Source organism: Heptranchias perlo, chromosome 6, assembly GCF_035084215.1.
Source record: "Heptranchias perlo isolate sHepPer1 chromosome 6, sHepPer1.hap1, whole genome shotgun sequence".
Taxonomy (NCBI): domain Eukaryota; kingdom Metazoa; phylum Chordata; class Chondrichthyes; order Hexanchiformes; family Hexanchidae; genus Heptranchias; species Heptranchias perlo.
Genome location: NC_090330.1, coordinates 18397234 through 18410164, shown reverse-complemented (window position 1 = coordinate 18410164; position 12931 = coordinate 18397234). Strand labels below are relative to the sequence as shown.

Genomic DNA, 12931 nt, shown 5'->3' with positions numbered 1-12931 from the left:
GTTCGTATATTAGTTCACTGAATATTCCTAGAAAAGCAAATTCAGAGGTTACTTTATTTTTAAGTGTGTGTGAGAGTGTGTATGAGCATCAGGTGAGGACAAGATCAGGCTGATAAACATTCATTCTAACGCAAGATGCTGGAAGGTGTCTGTGCATTTGCGGTAATTTCATTAACCTGACAATTTTACGCTGAATAAACTCAGCTCTTTGTAATTACATTACATGCATCATTTATCACAGCGCTTTTGACGGTGTTCTGTAAAAGAGAATCTAAAATGTATAGACAATTCTGTACCGTATCTTAAAGACTAGCTGTGTATTTTTGTAGTTTATTTACAGGTGTGTGTTTTGTTTGTATGTATGTTCAGTGCACCCAAACTTTATATATTTAATTTCATTAAAGATTCAGCTCATTTCTCTGAAAAACAACAACTTTACTGTTGATTCTTTGGCTGTATTCTGCAGTAATTGTTCAGTTAGATTTCAGTGAATTGCCATGACTTGTTAAAGAAATACTCCAGGATGAGCTTTACAATGACTTATCTGTAGCTATTTATGTAACCCCTCCCCCAAATGAGTGCAGACATACACCAATTTAACTTTTTTTCTAAAGTTTAAAAAGGCTAGTTTTAAATTTGACTCTTTGGTTGTTTCGGTCTCAATTGTCCTACCACAGTTGCAACTGTTCTAAGATGAAACATGCTATTGTGGTATTCAGCCTTTGCTGCTAGCATATTCTGCTGCTCCACAGAAACCAATGTTGAGCTGGGTGGCAAAACATATTTCAGTCCTTTTAAGTCATCGAATTCTGCAGTAGAGAAACAGCTTATCTGGCCCATCAAGTCTGTGCCAGCTGATTGCTCCCCATAACCTATAATATTTCTTTTTCAAGTAATTATCTAATTCACTTTTTAAAGGATCTACTTCAACAACTGCTTGTGCCAGAGAATTCCACATTATAAGTGTGCTCTGTGTAAAGAAAGTTTTCTAACGTCCCCTTTAATTCTTTCTGTGGTTATCTTAACCTTGTGTCCTCTTGTTACCATCTTGCTGACCAGTGGAAACAATCAATCAGTATTTACTCTAATCTGTTGGAATGTTAAACCTACAAATTTTTACAGCACAGATGGAGATCATGCCTAAGGCAGTCTAAAACTAAGTCCACTGCTTCACCCCTTACCCCTATATTTTCTTCTGCTTGAAATATTTAGCCAGTTTTCCTTCAATAGACATGGCGATCTTTGCCTCAACCACTTCCTGTGGCAAAGCATTTAGTGCCCAACAACCGTCTGCATAAAGATATTTTTATGGCTTTACCTACCTGCACATGCACTTTCAAGGAATTATGTATTTGAAACCCTAGGTCTGTGCTTATCTATACCCTTCAGCATGTTTACAGTGCCTCCCTCTTGTCTCAAACCTAGATTTTCCCCACTTCCTGCCATATTAGTTAAATCTTCCCCTACTGCTCTGATTATTTCCTCTGCAAGGGCACTGGTGCTGTTTCATTTGAGCTTTAACCCTGCTTTATTCCAGAACTCACTCCAATGGCTCAAGGATGGGAACCCTCATGTACTAGCCCTGCAGCTAAACGTTGACTGTCATAATCTTTCTCTCCTTAACCTGTAAATATTCCAGAGATTGCCATCCCTAAGGTCTTGTTATTCAATCGATTGCCTAACTCTTTTAGCTCCCTCTGACTTCTGTCTCTGTCATTAGTCCCAACATGTACCATGACTTTTGACAGGTCTCCCTCCCTTCCCAGAAGTTTTTCTACCCATTCCATGATTTACTTCACCCTAGCACTCGGAAGGCAACATACCATTCCAGACTCAGTCACGACTGCAGGAAAAAACTTTCTATATGCATGACTATAGAATCTTCTGAGTATTTGTCACTGTCCACCTCATATGTATATATTACTTAATATCTTCCTCTCTCTCCACACTATTCATCTCTATCCAGCAGAGAGCTACCAATTGCTGCTTGATCGCACACACCCTCTGCTCCAAAAACTCAATTTTCTGACACAGCACCACATTTGCAATGAAGTATCATGACCCATCTATCTCATTCCACTCAACACTAAGATTGGTTAACTTAAAAATGTATATAGCATGAGCCACTCCTCCCACTAGCACCAAACTCTCAAGAGACAAAGTAATTATATGAAAAAAATCACTCCTATCCAACTCCACCTCAATGCTGACCTCCCTCTGACCCTGAACTCCTGCTGAGATTAAACTCTTCTAGCCTTTCACACTCCACTGACTTCTCACATTATATATAATGGGGAATAAGGAAATGGCAGAGACGTTAAACAAATATTTTGTATCTGTCTTCACAGTAGAAGACACAAAAAACATACCGGAAATAGTGGGGAACCAAGGGTCTAATGAGAATGAGGAACGTAAAGTAATTAAGATTAATAAAGAAAAAGTACTGGAGAGATTAATGGGGCTAAAAGTCGACAAATCCACTGGATCTGATGGCTTACATCCTAGGGTTTTTAAAAGAGCTGACTGCAGAGATAGTAGATGCATTGGTTTTTGATCTTCCAGAAGTCCCTAGATTCTAGAACAGTCCCCGTGGATTGGAAGGTAGCAAATGAAACCTTGCTATTTTTTTTATTCGTTCATGGGATGTGGGCGTCGTTGGCGAGGCCGGCATTTATTGCCCATCCCTAATTGCCCTTGAGAAGGTGGCGGTGAGCCGCCTTCTTGAACCGCTGCAGTTCGTGTGGTGAAGGTTCTCCCACAGTGCTATTAGGAAGGGAGTTCCAGGATTAGCTATTCAAGAAAGTAACGACATTTAGAAAATCATAATAGGATTAGGCAGAGTCAACACGGTTTTATGAAAGTGAAATCATGTTTGACAAATCTATTAGTTTTTTGAGTGTTTAACTAGCAGGGTAGTTAAAGGGGAACCAGTGAATGTAGTAAATTTGGATTTTCAAAAGGCATTTGACAAGGTGCCACACAAGAGGTTGTTACACAAGATTAAGGCTCATGGGACTAGGGGTAATATATTAGCATGGATTGAGGATTGGTCAACGGACAGAAAACAGAGAGTAGGAATAAAAGGGTCATTTTCGAGTTGGCAGGTTGTAACTAGTGGGGTACTGCAAGGATCAGTGCTTGGGCCTCAGCTGTTTATAATCTATATCAATGACTTAGATGAGGATACTGAGTGTAATGTATCCAAGTTTGCAGACGATATAAAGCTAGGTGGGAAAATAAGCTGTGAGATGGATGCAAAGAGGCTACAAAGGGCTATAGACAGGTTAAGTGAGTGGTCGAGAAGGTGGCGGATGAAGTAAAATGTGAGGAAATGTGAAATTATCCACTTTGGTAGGAAGAATAGAAAAGCAGAATATTTTTTAAAAGGTGAGAGTCTAAGAAAGGTTGGTATTCAGAGGGATTTCTATGTCCTTGTACATGAATCACAGAAAGTTAACATGCAGGTAAAGCAAGCAATTAGGAAAGCAAATGGTGTATTAGACTTTATTGCAGGGGGATTGGAATATAAGAGTAAGGAGATCTTGCTGCAATTATGTAGGTCTCTGGTGAGACCACACCTGGAGTACTGTGTACAGTTTTGGTCCCCTTATCTAAGGAAGGACATACTTGCCTTAAAGGGGGTGCAACGAAGGTTCACTAGATTGATTCTTGGGACGTGAGGGTTGTCCTATGAAGAGAGCTTGAGTAGAATGGGCCTATATTCTCTGGAGTTCAGAAGAATGAAAGGTGATCTCATTGAAATGTATAAAATTCTTAGAGTGCTTGACATGATAGATGCTGAGAGGCTCTTTCTCCTGGCTGGAGAGTCTAGAATTAGGGGTCATAGTCTCAAGATAAGAGGTCAGCCATTTAGGACCGAAATGAGGAAAAATTTCTTCACTCAGAGAGTTGTGAATCTTTGGCATTCTCTATACCAGCGGGCTGTGGATGCTCAGTCATTGAGTATATTCAAGATTGAGATCGATAGATTTTTGAACACGAAGGGAGTCGGGCAGGAAAGTGGAGTTGAGGTAGAAGATCAGCCATGATCTTGTTGAATGGTGGAGCAGGCTCGAGGGGCCGTATGGCCTACTCCTCCTATATTGTCTGTTCTTATGTTCTCAAAGCTCAAGACTTGAAGACCTCTAAGTCACTCTTGGGGTAACAAGCCCCAACTTCTCCAGCCTTTCTTCATAACTATAACCCCTCATGCCTGGTTACATCCTAATGAATCTACCCTGTACCTTTTCCATTGCTCTTGTATCCCTCCCTCTTCTAATGGGATATCTATAACTGATGTTTGGGTTAAGACTAGGTCACAGTGTTTTGTTAATGTCTGGCAGGCAAAAATGGAATCACCAGCAGTTGATGACAAATTGCTGCACAAACAACTGCTTTCGTCTTGAGTACTTCTGTCCAAAGGACTGTCAAAGTGCTTCATTCCAACCTAGACTTGAAATAAAGCGTATGTCTGCCACTATCCAAAATGTTATACTGCTGAAAGAGATCACAGCCATGGATTATTACATTGAGTTTACAGCACAGAACAGGCCATTCGGCCCAACTGGTCTTTGCCAGCGACTATGTTCCACACACGTCTTCTCTCTCCCTACTTCATCTACCCCTATCAACATATCCTTCTATTCCTTATCTAGCTTCCCCTTGAATGCATCTATGCTATTTGCCTCAACTGCTCCTTGTGGTAACATGTTCTCCATTCTTACTGCTCCTTGGGTAAAGAAGTTTCTCCTGAATTCCCTATGGGATTTGTTAGTAACTATCTCATATACTACAGTTTTGGGCTGCTCCACAAGTGAAAACATTTTCTCTACGTCTACCCTATCAAACCCTTTCATTCTCTTAAAGACCTCTATCAGATCACCCCTCAGCCTTCTCCTTTCTAGAGAAAAGAGCCCCAGCCTGTTTAGTCTTTCCTGATAAGTATATCCTCTCAGTTCTGGTATCATTCTTGTGAATCTTTATTGCACCTTCTCCAATGCCTCTTTATCCTTTTTATAATATGGAGGCCAGAACTCTGCACAGTACTCCAAGTGTGGTCTAACCAAGGTTCTATACAAGTTTAACATAATTTCTCTGCTTTTCAATTCTATCCCTCTAGAAATGAACCCCAGTGCTTGGTTTGCCTTGCCTTTTTTATGGCTTTAATAACCTGCATCGCTACTTTTAGTGATTTGTGTATCTGTACCCCGAGATCCCTTTGCTCCTCTACCCTATTTAGGCTCTTATTATCCAAGCAATTTGTGGCTTCCTTATTCTTCCTACCAAAATGCTCCACCTCACAACTTATCTATAGTGAAATTCGTTTCCCGATTGCACGCCCTTTCTGCAAGTTTATTAATGACTTCTTGCATTTTAATGCATTACTTCTTTATATTAACTACACGCCCCAATTTTGTGTCGTCTGCAAATTTTGAAATTGAACTTCCAATTCCAGAGTCCAAATCGTTGTAAATTTTGAACAACGCCGGTCCCTATGGAACACCACTTCCCAGCTTTTACCTGTCTGAATCGCAACCGTAACCCCTACTCTCTTCTGTTTTGTAGCCAGCTTGCTATCCATTCAGCTATCTGTCCCCTGTTGACTACTCTTTGTTATATACTTGTTTTCCATCACATCTTTGAGTAAAGATTCCATTATCTTTCCTACCACTGATGTTAAGCTAACTGGTCTATAGTTCCCTGGACTTGTTCCATCTCCCTTTTTAAATATAGGTATAACATTATTCTTATTACAGCAACATTATTCTTATTACAGCCCACATCTCATTATCTGGCCCATTAAAATTGTTCTCATACCACAAGCACTGTGATATGAGATAGCCTCATCACATATATTATCTAAATTCTTGAAAATGCCATTTTTAAAAAGCAAAGATTGTTGAAAGAGCATGAAGGTCACAAATATTTATGTAATGTAAACATGCAAACTATTTGCAAAAATTGTACAGTTGCCCTGAAGTGACCTTTTAGAGTACTCTCACCTAAATGATGCTGCTTGCAAAAGTGAAGATCCCAACCCAACTATTCCAGTAAATTTCTGGTATTCAAGTTATTTATTGGTGATGTATGCTGAGGTGAAAGCATCTTTCTTTTTAGTGTGCGTTTGTAATTTTCAGAACATGATATTTAATTGGATGGTAAGTTTTAAACCCACAAATGTGGTGTATTGATGCTTCAATTTTCTGTGCTGCAGAGTGGTTAGAACATTTCAACCATCACTTGTTGCTAGATTCAGCCATACTATCATGGGGAGGTAACGAATAGAGGCCAGAATCTTGCCCACAGGGAGGAAAGGAAGAAAAAAATTATAATGTAGCTATTTGCATGCACCTTTTAGTGGCTGATTATAAAACTTGAATGCCAGTATAAGTGCCAGAAGACTTGACAAAGAAAGTGGAAGTATTTTTGTTTCTTCCAATTACAAATATAGATTGTAAAGTTTGAGTATTTTAGGCTTTTAAAATTGATTTATTTGATAACATGTTCAGTGAAATTTTTCTATGCAAAATATAGCTCATCCAAAATTCTACTGCCCGTATCCTAACTCTCACCAAGTCTCATTCACTAAGCTCATCACCCCTGTGCTCGATGACCTACATTGGCTCCCGGTCCGACAACGTCTCAAATTTAAAATTCTCATCCTACTGTTCAAATCCCACCATCGCCTCACCCCTCCCTATCTCTGTAATCTCCTCCAGCCCTACAACCCTTCAAGACCTCTGCGTTACTCCAATTCTGGCCTTTTGTGCATCCCCGATTTCCATTGCGCCATCGTTGGCAGCTATGCCTTCAGCTGCCTAGGCCCTAAGCTCTGGAATTCCCTCCTTAAACCTCTCTAACTCTCTCTCCTTCTTTAATACGCTCCTTAAAACCTACTACCTCTTTGACCAAGCTCTTGGTCACCTGTCCTAATATCTCTAAGAAGCTCGCTGCCAAATATTCTGTGATAAAGCTCCTGTGAAGCGCCTTGGAATGATTTCCTATGTTAAAGGCGCTATATAAACGCAAGTTGTTGTTGTAAAGCATGCTTACATTCCTAAAATTGTCCAACAGGTTCTTTTTAAATAGTAAAACTCTTTAGTACATTCAGAATAGGCAGATATAGTTTAGAGAAAAAGAAATGTTTTATAAAGGAAGAACTAACAAATTGGAATAAAAGTCAAAACTTAATACAAAATTGGAAAAGGGGAGGAAAGCACACAAGGTAAAATGATGTGTTTCATGTGAAAGTAAAAGTAATTAGATCAATGAAGGTTAGCATCGTGACACAACACCTTATTGCTCCAATGGAATGGTGGGATATAGATTTGCCTCTGATTTTTCATTTCAGAGTTTCCAATCTTGGTTGTTATATTGAGGCGGTAAAAGAGGCTAGTCACTTCCTACACACAGGAAAATCAGTGATCAAGTCACTTTCTCAATTGGCAAAGGTCTGTTAGCAGGACACTTGCCCACTTCTGGTAAAGGAATGGCATAAAATGAGTAGCCTAAAAGAGGAGGGGGGGAACAGAAAAAGTTTAAAATTGAATTCTGTGGCTGAAATGGCTGTGGACTGATGGATCCTGATAGACTATTTTACCATGAAAGGCATCACCTAATATCCACTCATGTACTTTCCAGCAAGGATCATTGGATAATAACTGATTTTCCCCCGTAACATCTTTCAAAGCCCCCAGTTACTGTGCCGAATAACATCAGCTAACTCAGCACAGAGTGGAAAATGGTCCTTAGAACTTTTCAATCTGAATGGTTTAGTGTTTACAGTGGAAATGCCATTACTCAGTGACACACCAGGGGAGCAGTTCTACTTTCTGTATTTTGGTGTGTGTTTTTTCATGAACAATGAATTCACTCTTCCATTCAAGTTTTGATCCTGGTGACTTTGGTGCATTTAGAAATTGAAACTGATGGTTTTCTGATTTGTTAGTTTAATGTTGGAATGAGGTAAGTGAAATAATCAAAATGAAGTATCGCAGTACTATAGAATGACGCGCTCCATTTTCTTTCTGCTCTTCCACATATTTTATATCCAATGGCCATATCAATCTAATTTCAGATATGCCACATTGAATGTAATAAAACTGTCCCTAAGAAAAGCACCTATCATTGTGGCATTTTGGTAGAAACATAGAAAATAGGAGCAAGAGTAGGCCATTCGGCCCTTTGAGCCTGCTGCACCATTCAATATGATAATGGCTGATCTTCTATCTCAATACCATATTTCCACTCTCTCCCCATACCCCTTGATGCCTTTTGTGTCTAGAAATCTATCTAGCTCCTTCTTAAATATATTCAGTGACTTGGCCTCCATAGCCTTCTGTGGTAGAGAATTCCACAGGTTCACCACCCTCTGAGTGAAGAAATTTCTCTTCATCTCAGTCCTAAATGTCCTACTCTGTATCCTGAGACTGTGACCACTTGTTCTGGACCCCCCTAGCCAGGGGAAGCAAACTCCCTGCATCAAGTCTGTCTAGCCCTGTCAGAATTTTATATGTTTCAATGAGATTCCCTCTCATTCTTCTAAACGCGAGTGAATACAGGCCGAGTCGACCCAATCTCTCCTCATATGACAGTCCTACCATCCCAGGGATCAGTCTGGTGAACCTTAACTGCACTCCCTCTATGGCAAGTATATCCTTTCTGCATTTTGACCAAAACTGCACACAATACTCCAGGTGTGGTCTCACCAAGGCCCTGAATAACTGCAGTAAGACATCCTTGTTCCTATGTTCAAATCCTCTAGCAATGGAGGCCAACATACCATTTGCCTTCCTAACTGCTTGATGCACCTACATGTTTGCTTTCAGTGACTGGTGTACAAGGACACCAGGTCCCTTTGTACATCAACATTCCCCAATCTATCACCATTTAAATAATACTCTGTCTTTCTGTTTTTCCTTCCGAGTGGATAACTTCACATTTTTCCACGTTATACTGCATCTGCCATGTATTTGCCCACTCCCTCAACTTGTCCTAATCGCCTTGAAGCCTCTTTGCATCTTCCTCACAACTCATGATCCCACCTAGTTTTGTGGCATCAGCAAACTTGGAAATATTACATTTGGTTCCCTCATGCAAATCATTGATATATATTGTGACTAGCTGGGGCCCAAGCACTGATTGCTGCGGTACCCCACTAGTCACTGCCTGCCACCCCGAAAAAGAAACATTTATTCCTACTCTGGTTAACTGACAGGAAACAATTTTCAATCCATGCCAGTATATTACCCCCAATCCCATGTGCATTGATTTTGCACACCAACCTCTTATGTGGGACTTTATCAAAGGCCTTCTGAAAATCCAAATAAACCACATCCAGTGGTTCTCTCTTATCTATTCTACCAGTTACATCCTCAAAAAACTCCAGTACGTTTGTCAAACTTGCTTTCCCTTTCATAAACCCATGTTGACTTTGTCTAATCTCGTTGATATTTTCTAAATATCACGCCCTTTATAATAGTCTCTCGCATTTTCCCCACTACTGGGGCATAGATTTAAGGTGAGAGGAGAGAGATACAAAAGGGTCCAGAGGGGCAATTTTTTCACTCAAACGGTGGTGAGTGTCTGGAACGAGCTGCCAGAGGCAGTAGTAGAGGCGGGTACAATTTTGTCTTTTAAAAAGCATTTGGACAGTTACATGGGTAAGATGGGTATAGAGGGATATGGGCCAAGTGCAGGCAATTGGGACAAGCTTAGTGGTATAAACTGGGCGACATGGACATGTTGGGCCGAAGAGCCTATTTGCATGTTGTAAACTTCTATGATTCTATGATACTGATGTTAGGCGAACCGGTCTGTAGTTTCCTGTTTTCTCTCCCTCCGTTTTCTAAATAGTGTGGTTACATTTGCCACCCTCCAAACTGCAGGAACTGTTCCATAATCTAATTTTGGAAGATGACAACGAATGCATTCACTATTTCCATGGCTACCTCTTTTAGTACTCTAGGATGCAGATTATCAGGTCCTGGGGATTTATTGGGTTTCATTGATTTCTCCAGCACTTTTTTTTTACTAATACTAATTTCCTTTAATTCCTCCTTCTCACGAGTCTCTTGGTTCCCTAGCATTTCTGGGAAGTTATTTGTGTCCTCTTCCGTGAAGACAGAACCAAAGTATTTGTTTAATTGCTCTGCCATTTCCCTGTTCCCCATTATAAATTCTCCCGTTTCTGACTGTAGAAGCGATATTCTCAATCGCTGTGCTTTAGCTTGATAAGATTGGTGAATCAAAGCCTAGCTTGAAGATTGTTTCCGTCATGTACTTCGAAGAATGTAAAAATTACTGGGGACTCTAGTTTTGTTTGGCTGAAATTGATCCAGATCCAAAAATGAAGGGACAATGTTCAAATGCCTTATACCATCTGGCATCTCCAAAGTCAATGATTTTTCTTATTGACCACAAGAAATTCTCACTAATGAGTGAAGAAACTATTATGACCAGTTGTTTCTGTTGGCTATGCAACCACAGCAAAATTCCTAATATTTTTGTACTTTTTCTTTACAGGAGCATGCTTGCAGTATGGACGACCTATCTAGAAGGAACCTTGCAGTTGGCCCAATCACGAATTATAGCATCTGAAAACTATAGGAATCAGATCTTGGAACCTGCTAAAATTGTAAAAAGTATTAAAGAACAACAGCTGAAAAAGGTATTTGGAAATCTATCTAATTGAGAAATGCCTTTCCATTTAGGACCAATTAAAGCTGTAGAAAGCTTTCCAGGATAGTATTTACAAATATCTCATTGAAAACTCCCCTTTTCCACAGTGTAACTAAACAATTATTCCAAAAAAATGATTTAAGTTGCTTTCCTTTCACTCAAGCTCTTACAACACTCCCATATATGTGGAATTTCCTTTTATAAAGGAATCTTGATTTGTACAAGAAGTAAGTCTAATTTTTATAATTATTTGAATTTTGAAAAGGCTGCCAACATATGTAGCTTCAGTGGCCAATTTGATAGTGTGCATGCTGTACCATCTTGGGGCTGGACTAGCACAGACTGCATCCTAGTCATAGGAGAGGGAAAAATAGAGGGAAACAGAAGATAGTAAAGTTAAATGGAAGCAAGAAAAAATAGCAATTACAAATGGTAATGGAAAGAAAAAATACAAAGGAAAGAAATTGCATCAAAACAATCAGAATAAGCGAGGAAAAGAAAAAAAATAAAGAAGTGGAGAGATGCAAGAACGGCAGCAAACCAAGAGAAATAAGAGAGAAAAGAAAGGTAAATGAAGTTGAGGTACAGATCAGCCATGATCTAGTTGAATGTTGGAACATGCTCAAGGCGGAATGGTCTATTCCTGTTCATATGTTCTGTGATGGTTTGCTGCATTGTCTTTTGGATGGCTAGGCCATGTCTACCTAGTCAGATGGGTGTAAAAGATCCCATGATGCTGTTTGAAGAACAGCAGGGTAGTTGTCCCAGTGACCTAGTCAGCATTTATTTCTCAACCAACACCACTAAAATGGGATTAACTGGTCATTCATCTCACTGATTTTTTTATATAGGACTTTGCTATGTGAAATTGGTAGTCACATTTGCCAGTATAATAGTAACTACTTTTTAAAAGTAATTCATGAACTGAAGTGCTTTAGGATGTCCTGAAGATATAAAAGGCGCTATATAAATACAAGTTTGTTTGCTTTTTTTCTTGTAGGTGATCATTTCCCTAAACCTAGTCTAAGCGCTAAAGCAATACTTGTTGGAAACTTATTTTACAATTTTTTTCATGTAATTTGATAAACTTCACAATTGCTTTTTTTAAAAAACATTTGTTGAATAGTAGCTGCACATGTAGTTGCATTTTACAGTGGTTACCATCACTATGTATGAATTGCCTGAGTGGTTAGACTCAGTGAATTTGTTTTCAATGGAGAAAGGATTGAGAAAGATGGAATCTAGGTTTTCAAATGCTGAGAAGAGTACAGGATGTAGGTGTAAGCAGCTTGATTGGAGACCATGAGCACAGGACAAAAAAGAAATTTAAAATTAATCAGTGAGGGAACTTGGCTTGACTGTCTTACCCAAAGTACTTGGTAAAATGTATTTCTAAACAAGCAGCTTGTCGTCATCTTAAAGCTGCCCTTACTCAGCTTATTGCTGAGATACGATAAAATTTGGAATCTATCTGCATATTTGATGGCCTTTGGCTAGCTTTTGTACACTTTTTGAAGCAATAACACCAGAATAATTTTGTATCACTCAGTTTTGTGACCTAATAATGAACCATTGTTGCTGCAGTTAAGTGCATGTCACATGTGTTTTCCTAAAAAAAAAGGCGGTGACTTTATTTCTGTCTTATGGATGCTTTTTAAAATTCTTTCCAAATTCAAGTCTCAAAACATTTTGCTGAAATTTTTTTTGTTTTGCTCAGTAATGCTTTATACTGTCGAGATACCATTCAAAAGAGATTGGACAACGTGAAGTAAAATGCAGCATATGTGGTTCATCCGAGTACAAAAAGAAATGTTCTTGTGAAAATTTTGTTAACCACTGCTTCTCTTTTTATCTTATTAATCCCAGTTTCTCACCGTTTTTCCGTTACTATCCAAGTAATTTTCTATCTCCCTTTTGAACACCTCAATTAGTTCTGAATTATTGTTCTTGGGTTAACGCATTCCATAATCCACAGCCCTTTCTGTTAAGACACCTTTCCAGGATTTGTTTTTAAATGATTTGGCCTTCATTTTAACATTGTGTCTCCATTGTGTTAGGCTGCATTTGGAGTGTTGAGTACAGTTTTTGCTACTGCATTATAGGAAGGATATAAAAACAATAGAAAAGATGCTGCATAGATTCACTAGGACGTTACCAGAGATTGAAGTTATGAAAACATACTTGAGAAGTTAGCGCTTTTCCATTAGAGCTAAGCAAGTTCAGTGGTGAATTCATGAGAGTTGATGTCCAT

At 39.1% G+C, this 12931-nt stretch overlaps 1 protein-coding gene across 2 annotated transcripts in view; it reads left to right on the top strand.

Moving 5' to 3' along the window:
* LOC137322796 (F-BAR and double SH3 domains protein 2-like) overlaps window positions 1-12931 on the top strand; it is a 230454-nt gene that overhangs the window by 88110 nt on the left and 129413 nt on the right. For both annotated transcript variants that reach the window (XM_067985865.1, XM_067985866.1), the window contains exon 5: window positions 10525-10669. In XM_067985865.1, coding sequence (XP_067841966.1) covers window positions 10525-10669 — 145 coding nt within the window. The remainder of the gene's footprint in view (window positions 1-10524; window positions 10670-12931) is intronic.